This window comes from Zootoca vivipara, chromosome 2 (genome assembly GCF_963506605.1).
Source record: "Zootoca vivipara chromosome 2, rZooViv1.1, whole genome shotgun sequence".
Lineage (NCBI taxonomy): Eukaryota > Metazoa > Chordata > Lepidosauria > Squamata > Lacertidae > Zootoca > Zootoca vivipara.
The window spans coordinates 74,689,868-74,702,050 of record NC_083277.1 but is presented as its reverse complement, the minus strand read 5'-3'; the positions used below and the strand labels follow the sequence as shown (position 1 = coordinate 74,702,050).

Sequence of the window (12,183 nt, the reverse complement as noted above, 5' to 3'; positions counted from 1 at the left end):
CCGCAACGGGGTGAGCTCCCGTTGCTTGGTCCCTGCTCCTGCCAACCTAGCAGTTCGAAAGGACATCAAACTGCAAGTAGATAAATAGGTACCGCTCCGGCGGGAAGGTAAATGGCATTTCCGTGTGCTGCTCTGGTTCATCAGAAGCCGCTCAGTCATGCTGGCCACATGACCTGGAAGCTGTACGCCAGCTCCCTCGGACAATAAAGCGAGATGAGCGCCGCAACCCCAGAGTCGTCCACGACTGGACCTAATGGTCAGGGGCCCCTTTACCTTTACTACCTAATGAGTGACAGGCCGCATAATGAGCAAGCATGCAAAGTGTTACACACTGGAAAATGGTTACTGGTCAACCCTTTAGAAGTGTGTAAATAGATTAGACCAGTAAATCCCAAACTGTGGACTGTGGTCAAGTAGTGTTCCATTAAAAGGTAAAGGGACCCCTGACCATTAGGTCCAGTCGTGACCGACTCTGGGGTTGCGCGCTCATCTCGCATTATTGGCCGAGGGAGCCGGCGTATAGCTTCCAGGTCATGTGGCCAGCATGACAAAGCCGCTTCTGGTGAACCAGAGCAGCACAATGGAAACGCCATTTACCTTCCCGCTGTAGCGGTTCCTATTTATCTACTTGCATTTTGACGTGCTTTCGAACTGCTAGGTTGGCAGGAGCTGGGACCAAGCAACGGGAGCTCACCCCGTCACAGGGATTCAAACTGCCAACCTTCTGATCGGCAAGCCCTAGGCTCAGTGGTTTAACCACAGCACCACCTGGGTCTCCATTACATGTGGCTAAAAAGACTCCTTGGGCTCTTCATCACAGGAGATGCCTTCTGTGTGCCATATACATTGCTCTGACCATGGTTCCTTCCACTCGGAAGGAAATCTCCATTGGGAGATTTAGGGTTCTTCAGTCATGCTTAATGTAGAAATGCTACAGAACCACCCAGCCACAGAAGTAACTATTGTGTGTTTTATAGCTGTGTGTTTTATAAGTGGAACTTTAGAGCAGGATCTGAGCGCAACAGCGCACACACTACTTGCAACTCCCAGGAATTGGTATTCAGAGGCATACTGCCTCTGATAGTGGAAGTAGTGCAGAGCCATCATGGCCTGTAGCCATTGATAGCCTTAGCCTCCATTAATTTGTCCAAACCCTTTAAAAAGCCATCTGAGGTGGCGGCTGAAACTGAAAAGATCATAAACTTTTACACCTTACCACCTTCCACAACTGCCAGTGTGGGTAGGCCAGTCATGCTGGAGGCTATAAAGTAGGCTGCCACACGCACCCATATGCTCCCTTGTAATCCCCAATGGGTACGTGTTGCAGCGATCAGAGGCAAATACAAAGGGAAGCAAAGAGAGCACCCAGAGTCCAAAGTAGCCTGGTTTTTGTCTACCAAACCCCGCTCATAACATGAAGCAAGTGACTAGGCATGGAGAAAGGTTGAAATAACCCTGAGAGTTTTGGCACAAATGCACCCAACGCCCCAGCAGCCAAATTTGATGGAGTTTATTACAGAATAGAAAATGAAGGAAGAGGACAAATGGAAGAGGGAGAAAGTTGCTTCAAGAAAATAACAAAACTAACCTAATTCAAGATTCAGGAAGACTTTTCATTCAAGTCTACCCTAATACAGCTACTTAGAAACAAGTTTCTGAGCTCATGTGTCAGCATAGATAATCAGCTGAGTGACAAAGGACTCTTCAGCAACAGTCACCAGTTTCTAGCCATAGGTCGTTAACCAGTGTCTGGGACCAGCCGTTCAAGTCTGACTGGCTGAAGGAGGACACCTTTTGGAAGCTGGAGAAAGGCGAGGTGTTGATTACTGAGACACATCTCCATCTCCCTTTAATGTGTAGAAGGGGGGGATGTGACCTTCCCGCTAATGCAGAAGGAAGACAAGAGATTAACAAAATAACCTCACTTTCCTCTCCTCGCCCCACAATGACTCCCAAATCTGCTCTGAAGGATCGTGGTTTAGGGGTGAGGAGGGAAGCTCCAGTTATCTGGGCATACATGGTTAACTAGGCCTTTTAAACGAATATATGTGAACACACTCAACGGAGGTTACATACAATTTAGGAATAGTCAATTTGTAAAGTTCAATAAAAATGATCGGGGGCGGGGGAGAATGAAAGCTAGACAAAATTAAGCAAAAAGTTGTTGTTGTTTAGTCGTTTAGTCGTGTCCGACTCTTCGTGACCCCATGGACCATAGCACGCCAGGCACTCCTGTCTTCCACTGCCTCCCGCAGTTTGGTCAAACTCATGTTAAGCAAAAAGTAAACACACATAAAAGCCCGTACTCAATAAAATAGTTTCCAGCTACAAGTCCCGCCAAAAAGTCACCAGATTCTGTGCCAAATGAAGGCTCCCTGGGGAGATCATTCCAAGGGGATGTACCATAATAATATATGGTTGAATCCAGAGTTAGTCGTGCATTGAGCAGATCCATTGAAACCCATGTGAGTTAAGTTAATTGTGGCTAATTCAAAACCCCATTTGTTTTTTCACAGCCAGTCTGCTCTAAGAATGGCTCTGCCGGGGAGATGTACGGTTCTCCCCTCGAGACACAAATGCAACAAAGCAGCAAAGAGCAAGGCAAGTCTTGCAACGCCTTAAAGACCGACGAATGCAGACGGGGGGCGGCGCACGGGGTGGGGTGGGGAGTGGCTGGCTTTCCGAAAAGGAGGAGCCTCCTCGGCCGCCGTCCTTCTGCCGCAGGTTTGTTTTCTTCCCTGTCCCGCTTGTTGGGACCGCCTACCGGGGCGGGGCGGGGCGGAGGCCGCGTTTCGAAATTCTGCTCTTGTCTCCTTTGCGCTCGCCGTAGTTCCTCCCCAAGATGGCGGCTGCCGGTGACGTGCCGGTTCGAGTTTGCAACCAAGAGATCGTGAAATTCGACCTCGAGATTAAGGCGGCGGTGCAGGTACAGCAGCCTCCGGCCTCGGTCAATACATCGCGGGCGACGGGCAGCTACGCGCTTATCTTTAAAGACGCACTTCTATCTTTTGTTATGCCTGGGTGGGTGGGGGCTTCGTAGCCACGCCCCCTTTGGGTCCCCTTAGCGCTGCCTGCCTCCTAGCGGAGTCACGTGGCACCTGAAAGCCAACGCATTTGCAACGATGCCCGCTGTGGGGCGCTAGCGTGCACTTCTCAGGATGCACACAAATGCCAGTTCAGGGTGACATTCCACGCAATTGCTCCACACAAATTTCCACGTGCCACAGTAGATGCACTTTAAGGTGCCGCATGATTGTGTTGTTATTGGTGCGTGGCAGTTCTTCCTCACAGCTTTTTAGCTGCAGAGGTGTCAGGCTCAGGAGAGGCTCCTCCTCAGCCTTGGAAAGTTCCCACGATAGGGAAAGTTCCCGCAGCTTCTCCCAGCTTCTGCTCTGTGTTGGAAAAAATCTGCTCACAGTGTGATATTCTCTCTTCTGTGCCATGATTGGAGGCGGCACTGGGAGCTGGGGTGTCTGATGGTGGGAGGGCCTTGTGCAATGTTGCTATGTGAGAAACCTTTGGTAGGGATAAGAACCTTTGATCACTGGTCCTGCTAGCTAGGAATCATGGGAGTTGTAGGCCAAAAAACATCTGGAGGGTCGACGTTGAGGAAGCCTGCTTTAGGACTAAATTTTCATTGCTTGCAGATACTGTAATGTGGATGATATCGCTGTGTCAATTTGCAACCTATTGGTTGCAATTTCAACATTTAAAATAAACATTTTGTTTTCTTAAAAAGGTAACACTTTATATTTAAAACAATCAAGCTGGCAATTGACCATACAGCCCAAGAGAACATCAGTGTAAAAATGTATTTATTCTATACACTGCTTGTTATTTCTTTTAGGACATTCGAGATTGTATGGGACCTGTAAGTACACTTACAGAACTGAATGCCAAAGTAAAGGAAAAGTTTCAGCATTTACGGCTTAGAATACAGGTGAGGAATAAATAGATTTTTGGGGGGGGAGTTGCTAAATCCTAGAATCGTAGAGTTGGAAGGGACCATGAGGGTCATCTAGTCCAACCCCCTGCAATATAGGAATCTCTTGCCTAATGCAGGGCTCATACCCATGACATAGAAATTAAGAGTCTCATGCTCTGCTGACTGAGCCACAAATAAGCTCCCCTTTCTGTTATGGCAAAACTGATAGTTGAAAATAGCATGTCACTAAGCATAACAGCTTTTTAGAAACCTGGTTCCCATTTCTGTCACTCATAAGCAAAATGTGGCTTTAGCAGCCCCAAAGACCCAGCTATCTTTCTGCTAAAAAGGATGTGCTAAAAGAATAACTGTGTATAATTTAATTAGGAAAGAAATACCCAAGAGAACAGCTAGACTTTATTACCAAGTAGGAACAACGTAATGAATTTTGTTGTTGCTTGTATTAAAATTGAATAAAAATAATATTAAAAATGATAATATGCATCTGCTGTTCACGGATCTGCTTTAGGAGCTTGAGCAGATGGCGAAGGAACAAGATAGAGAATCAGAAAAGCAGGCATTGCTCCAAGAGGTAGAGAACCATAAGAAGCAAATGCTCAGGTCAGTAAAACCCTAAATATTGTTTACCACTGGGCTGTATCCAATGCTGTGTCCATGTGCAAGCAAAATGGACTTCCACTTGCTCAACAAGACCACCTTCCTTTCCTCCTTCCTGCAGCCCTCATAATCTACTCCTGAGAGTTGGGGGGGGGGACCTCTGGAGCAAATTTTGGGGGCATGCGGGGGCCTGCAGGGAGGGAGACAGGGAGGGTAGAGTCCTGTTGTGTGAGCAGGAGTCTGTTTGTGAAACACAAGGTTCTTCCCAAGGTTCCTCCCAACCCTCAATTGGTGTCAGCACCGACCAACTTAGAGCTCTGACACATGTTTGGCATAGATAACACTTGTGTGCAACAGTGACAGCATAGAGGGTGTCTAGGTTAGACTCATAGCATTGTACTGGCTATACGTCTACTCAGAAGTAAGTCCCATTGAGTTCAATGACAGCTGCATAATTCAGGGTATCCATCCAATGCTGTGAGTGTCCTTAGCAACCTTCCAGAGAATAGGATGGACTGTTACTAATTTCTTCGGACATCCAGACCTTTTCATTGTTGAATGGACAGTAGCGCCAGGAACAGCGTTCTCATAGTGTTCAGATAAGAGTGGAACATAAAAAGGTGAGGAAAATGCAAGGTGCAACTGTTAATAGTGTTGATGTAGCATGTCCATTAATGATCATTGCTAATTATGTCAAATAATAATGGAGTGTTAAATGTTTAATGTATGCAGTTATCTTTGTTGCTTTGCTCTTGATACAGACAGGTGTTTCTATCACCATTGTGCTAAATTTCACTATATTAATAATTTCAGCAATCAGACAGCCTGGAGGAAGGCAAATCTAGCTTGCAAAATTGCCATTGACAATGCAGAGAAAGATGAACTGCTTCGAGGTGGAGATCCTTTACGACAAAGGTACACAGTCCTTTTATAACTGTGGAATTTGGCTGCCAGGTGTTATGTGGTGGGACTTCCCAAGCCTTTTGTGTCAAGCTCTGCTTTAGGAGGTCACTATTTGCAGTCTTGTGCCCACCTACCTAGGAGTAGAATCATAGACTTGTAGAGTTGGAAGGAACCACGAGGATCATCTAGTCCAACCCCTTGCAAAGGCAGGAATTTTCCATCCAACTCGGGGCTTGAATCTGCGACCCTACTCTACTGGCTGAGTAGGCCCCATTTAATTTACAGTGGAACCTCGGTTTATGAACACCTCGGTTTATGAATTTTCGGTTTATGAACGCCGCAGACCCATCTGGAACAGATTAATTCACTTTCCATTACTTTTAATGGGAAAGTTCGCTTCAGTTTATGAACGCTTCAGTTTATGAACAGACTTCCGGAACCAATTACACCCATGTTTCAGTTTATGAACGCTTCAGTTTAAGTACTTCGCGGACCCGTCTGGAACAGATTAATCCACTTTCCATTACTTTCAATGGGAAAGTTCGCTTCAGTTTATGAACGGTTACTCCACGGACCGTCTGGAACGGATTAATCCACTTTCCATTACTTTCAATGGGAAAGTTCGCTTCAGTTTATGAACGCTTCAGTTTATGAACAGACTTCCGGAACCAATTGTGTTCATAAACCGAGGTACCACTGTATTGGCTTCTGAATAGGATTGCACAGTAAGGAGCAAACTGGATCTCGGATCATTAAAATGGGAGGTCTATTGATATTTGATTACACTTTAATTTTACCCCTGTATTTCAGCCAGATGGCTATTTTGGATGAAATGTTTAAAGATTAACCTAAACCTTGTATGAATAATTCACCCTGATTTCTAATTTAAGATTTATTTTGAAACAGAAGATTAAAGATGTATGCTTGCATTTGTATGTGTATCTGAATGTTGGCTGATATCTTCCAGCTGTATGGTTCCCATCACTTTTGAAGCATTCTGAGTAATTGGGATTATAATTTTGTTTTTATAATAAGTTTGATTCCCACCCCCTTTTTTCTTTTAGAAAAACTACAAAGGAAAGTTTGGCAGAGGGGGCCAGTAACATCACAGAGAACCTGATGGGTATTAGCAGGATGATGTCTCAGCAGGTACGGCAGAGTGAGGAGACGATGCAGACCTTAGGTAAGTAAATGACCACAGTGTGCAGTTTTGGTCATTGTTAATAATAATAATAATAATGGTTGATTGACTCACCAAAGCACCTTACAACACAGGATAAACACTTACATTTACAGCAAGCCAACCAATAAAAATTTAAAAACCTTCCACAAACAGGAAGATATTACTGAAAAGGCCTGATCTCGTGTTGCCACCCTCCAGATCTGCCATGGAGTTCTTAAATTCCCTTTAGTTATTAAATTTCTATATTGCCCTTCATCCGAAGAATTTAGAGATGTAAAATTTCCGGAAATTTTGAAGCTCGGTAAAAAAACCATTTTTGGGGGGGGGGGAACCAGGAAAAAACGGTTTCCCCCCCAAATTTTTCCAGTTTTTTCATGGGCCTTCACATCTCTACCGAAGATCACAGGGTGGTTCACAATATAAAAACACAAAAGTGCATACCCTGTCACTCCCCCACTTCCTTTTCTCTCGCTTGATGCCTCCTACAGCTACCGTGTTTGTCCGAAAATAATCCATACCCCAAAAATAAGCCATAGTGATAGGCAGTTTAACCTTGTTTAACTCGTCTGTACCATACTTAATAATAAAAAAGACATCCCCTGAAAATAAGCCACCGTGTGTTTTTTTGAAATAAAATAAATATAAGATGCTGTCTTATTTTTGGAGAAACATGGTAAATATTTAATCCTATGCCAGAAAGCACAGAAATGCAGTGAATTGGCAGAGGAGGAACAACGTGATTGATTCTCTCCACCAGTAGCTCGCTTGGCTACTTCACTAGCTATGGAAAAAGAAAAGCTCCTTTCTCCCTAACCAGCATGTTGATATTATAGTATAATATGTCAAGTCATATCATCATATCATATCATACATCAGGATACCATGCATCAAATCTAGACCTCTACAGCATGGACTCTGAAGAACATGCATGTGTTTCAAATGGGGCTTTTCTCTTTAAAGTGTACCAGTAGTTAACTCCCACCCACATTAACCTCTTTCACTCAATTCGAGCAATGTCTTAAATCATTTCTAAAAGAGTTTTGGGCTTTGCATTAGAAAGCCAGAGTTTGGCCTGACAGTTTTCAGACCTCAAAACTCTGTATCAAATCTGCTGTTAAAATTCGTGGGTCATTTGGAAAGTGGACTAGCTGGACCTTCTGCCTTTTCTTTGCTGGGAGAAACAGAAAGGATTGATTTAATAAATGCAGTGTCCGCCTCTTCTCTTCCTTCTCTCTCCAGGGCTGTCGGTTGTCTGCAGCTCCTCAGTGTATGCTTCCTCTCTCACTAAGTGACAGTCTTGGCAGTGAGACTGTCCTCTGTTAAAGAGTCCATCCTGTTTGGTTGAGGTATAGCTAGCAAAGGTCACTCGTCTTGAAAAAGCCAGCTGTACTTAATCTACCATTAAAATGTTGCCACGATGAAAAAATGAAGTCCTTACCGCAGCAAGCAATAAATAATCTGGAGTCAGGAAGCCCAGAGTTGTCACACAACCCCAATCTTTCATGTACCATGAGAATGACAAAACTTTTCTCTTTTCTTGGAAAATAAAACGGCAAAGAAACGTATTTGGTTCTGGTGAAATTTCATTCTCAAGCAAAATGTATTTGCAAACTGAAATGCCCTGTTTGGGCCACCTATGTAGGAATATACTGGTTCCTTAGCTGCTTGCTTCTAAACATTTTGCCATTAGAGTGTGTTTTAATTTACCTCCCATAATGGAAACTGAAGCCCTGCACAGTGGTTCATTTTAGGGCCACTTCTTGCAAGATATTTTGTACTTGGTTGCAAAGCTGTGTAATTTATTATGATCAGCACACGTGTTTTTAGTTTACTTGACATTTCTGCAAGACAGAAAGACTAAAAAAAATGACCTTTTGCTCACTTCAGAGAAAAGGTGCTGGACATCGGAGCAACTTGTGTGTATTAGGAAGTCCGTGGGCCATATTCAACTAAGTGGTCCTGCTAGTGGAAGCTTGTGCAAGGACTTCTCTAGTGCAACAGGGCTTCCCCTAACTCCAGTGTTCTCCCTGTGCCTTCCTAGAGGATTGGGAGAACCCATGAACAGCCCACAAGGGGAGTGAGGAGGAGATAGTTCCATCAGGCAAGCAGAAATGTTTGCACTGATAAAGTGATCTCCTTAGTGCTGTATTAAATTTCTCCCCAAGGTATTAGCATGATTGATTTTAAACAGCTCCTGATCCACATTCTAACCTTGTTTGGAAATGTATCAAAACAGTATCATCTTAACTCTTTTCTTTTCAGTTTCAAAATTTCCCACTCCATTCTAAATTAGCAGCTGGTGAAAACGGACATTCTGGCTTTTAAACTGCCACATTGGAAATCCCACAAAGCCTGTTATCAAGTAGCATCAACATTGCAGTATCTGTCTCTTTTTTTGCAGCAGATAGCACACCATTGACACTAAATCTACATTTACTCCCATTGCCAATTATGTATTTTCTACTTAGCCAGTTGGTATCATTCCATCTGGCTTCATTATGATATTGTGGAATGAGATTAGATTTTTCTAATTGCAACAGGGGGACTTGTTTATCACGATCAATTTCACTTATGGGTATGGGCCGGCTCTGATTTTTGTCTTCTAAGAATGGGGCTCCACAGAAAAATGCAAGGCCATTTGGACTGTGGTGGTCCTTTGATGAAGGCAAAGGTATTCAGCTAACCCATTTTGCTAATGGAAGCTAGACTTCTTCTGACACAACAGGATTTCTCCCCTCCTGCTGCATGTCTTTCCCCGCACCTTCCCCAAATCTGCTCTGGTGGGTTGGGGAAGGAGGGGGGACATCATTCTATCAGGCAAGCAGATATGCTTGCACTAATGGAACAATCTCCTTTGTGCTGTGTTGTCTTCACCAGACTTGTCCTCAGCTTTTCTCAAATGGAAAAGTTCTACAGCCTGCTTCCAGGGGCTTTGAGCCAATGTACCTATTGCATTGTGTGTTGTATTCTGTGCTACAGGACCCAAAGTGGACTTGCATAGTATGTGTGCTTTTGATAGTGCCTTTGAAACGCTGGGCTGAAATGTTGCGTTTTCTCTTTTCAGTCAGTTCTTCACGAACCATTCTGGATGCCAATGAGGAATTCAAATCCATGTCTGGGACAATACAGCTGGGACGGAAGCTCATTACCAAGTACAACCGCAGGGAGCTGACGGATAAACTGCTCATCTTTCTCGCCCTTGCCTTGTTTTTGGCCACCGTGCTTTACATCCTGAAGAAGAGACTGTTCCCCTTTTTGTAAAATTCTCAAATGAGGAGAGGAAGCAGGACAGTGAGGAAGGGTGAATGGAGGCTTTCTTACAAAGACCTGACACTCTTCTAATCAGGAGAACCTTCACAAACATTCACAAACAGAACATATTAGCAGTCTGTGAAGATTTAGACTTGCTTATGTAAGCTAAATGAGCTGCAGGTTAGGGCAAGGAACAATAAGAATCTGACCTGTTTCTCTGAGAGTGGCAGGTGTCAGTTCTGAAGTGGATGGTGGAAGACATATTAAGCCTCTCTCTTGTCTTTCGCTTGGAATGTGTATTCCACATCCTTCCTCCAGATATCGGTTCCTGAGAGGAGGGGGACGGTATTACTAAAAATACACTTAGATACATTCCTTTAATAAAGTGTATTTGAATACAGATAGAGCAGGGAGTCCTGTTTTTTAAAAGAAAAATGCCTTATGAACTGAAGGAGAAAACGTTGCCCTTTAAGTTACAAAAATGACTTTTACTTCAGTTGTTTCCACAAATGAAAGGAGCAACGAGGTGAGTTCTAAAATCTTTCCATAACTGGCATTATTGTAAATGTATCTTCCTTTACCCATCTATTTATCTTAAGGGTGCAGCTCAGGTCAGTCTGTTTGCTTCATTCCGAGATTTGCTTTGGAGGCCTAATGAGGATCTTTGGATAGAGATGTAAATTGCTTGGCATATCAGCTCCTGAAACTTCCCTGTCCCTTTCCTGTTCCCTCGTCAGTTTAAAAGTCATTGGGATATCGTGCAGGATTACAAGTTGGTGGCATCATCCATCCCTTCCTAGCTGCACCACTGCAGTCCTGTGAGCATGGAAGGAAATCCCTGTAAGACACTATAGAGCCCCTCTCCTCCTTCCCTGTTGGCTCTCAACAGGGTGCACAATGTCCTAAGCACGCAGGGTTGTCTTCAGTGTTGGGCCAGCAGCATTCCACTGACGCGACAGGACTTCCACGTTCTCTCCTCCCCCTGCACTGCCTCTAAATTTGTTCTGGATGGTCCTCCAACCCTCCAGACTTGGTCTTGTGGTGGGCAGCTGGAGGGAACAAGAGGAAGAAGTTTGCTCCATGGACGTCTGCTGTGCCAGTGGAACTGCAGCATCAGATACCGTCCACAGCCATGACACACAGATGGCCATGAGCTGAGCCCAAAGCTATGGGTGCAGGCTATGGTAACACGGCATGAGTTGCTTGCTTCCTGGGCTCCGGTCTAAGCTGGGCCACTGGCTGCTATGAGCAGCATTTTTCATTTCAGGTAATGGCTGAACATGTTGCCATGCGCCCCAAACCAAGTTGCTGAGTAGAGAAGGATGATCTCAGCTGTTAACTGTTCTGCATATACGCACAGCTCTGCACCCATGATAGATTTATTTGTTTATTATTATTATATTATTATTAGCCTGCCCTTCCTCTCGAAGGAGACCGGGGCAGCAAGCACCAAAAAGCTAATACAGGTACAAATAAAATAAAATTTAAAATGTTTAAAACATTTTTAAAAGACTCTGCATTGCACTGCATAATTTAGGTCGGCAATGTGGAAACAACCTAGAAAAAAAGTTTTCATCCATTAATAGTTTTTGTTCAAAAGTGTTTGACACTACTGATGCAATTCCAACATTGTGTTGTTGCTCAGCAAACAATGTGGATCATTTTTCTTTATGAATGCCATTCTTTGGGGGGCTTTCGAATATGGATTTGATCAAAAGATGAAAGCAGACATGCATATCTTCATTATCAGCACTACTGCATGGTAGTGTAATGTATTTATTAAAATCACAAATTATAAAAACAAACACTCTCTCCTTTTCTATTTTCCTAGTATCTTAGCACACTATAAACTTGAGTTTGTTTTCAGATATTTTTCTTTATCTATTTGTAGCTGAATAACTTCCTTCCTTCCTTCCTTCCTTCCTTCCTTCCTTCCTTCCTTCCTTCCTTCCTTCCTTCCTTCCTTTCATGAAACTTCCAGCACTATTTCATCTTGCGCCAGTGTAAATGCCTCTGACGAAGAGATACCCAACACTTAATCAAATCAATGGGCTGAAATGCCTGCCCAGCCTGTTTTAGCGTCTTCGCTGTGTGGTCTATCTCGGAACCTTTTCTCTTTGTTCTCATGCAAAGGACTTTTGGTACCCAAAATCCTTTAAGTTCTGACCTTTGCACAAGTATTCTCTGTCCACCATAGCATCTGATGGAACCCATATTGTGGGTGTCCAAAAGGGGTAGCTATTGTTTAAAGTTGAAATGCTTATTGCAGTATATGCTGCTTGTAGTATGCATGAAAATACAG

General features: G+C 43.8%; 1 protein-coding gene across 1 annotated transcript; it reads left to right on the top strand.

Moving 5' to 3' along the window:
* Window positions 1-2,786: 2,786 nt before the first annotated feature.
* On the top strand, window positions 2,787-11,686 carry BNIP1 (BCL2 interacting protein 1). The gene is made up of 6 exons (XM_035105305.2): window positions 2,787-2,926; window positions 3,848-3,940; window positions 4,455-4,546; window positions 5,357-5,458; window positions 6,511-6,629; window positions 9,694-11,686. Exons 1-6 carry the CDS (start codon window positions 2,843-2,845, stop codon window positions 9,888-9,890), a joined length of 687 nt encoding a protein of 228 aa, XP_034961196.1. The 5' UTR covers window positions 2,787-2,842; the 3' UTR covers window positions 9,891-11,686.
* The last annotated feature ends 497 nt before the right edge of the window (window positions 11,687-12,183 follow it).

What these genes read in the sequence shown, in the direction of transcription:
- BNIP1 (XM_035105305.2), top strand. Translation starts at nt 2,843, where the DNA reads ATGGCGGCTGCCGGTGACGTGCCGGTTCGAGTTTGCAACCAAGAGATC. An exon ending in AGATTAAGGCGGCGGTGCAG is followed by an intron (nt 2,927 to 3,847) that starts GTACAGCAGCCT and finishes TATTTCTTTTAG; the next exon opens with GACATTCGAGATTGTATGGG. An exon ending in CATAAGAAGCAAATGCTCAG is followed by an intron (nt 4,547 to 5,356) that starts GTCAGTAAAACC and finishes TAATAATTTCAG; the next exon opens with CAATCAGACAGCCTGGAGGA.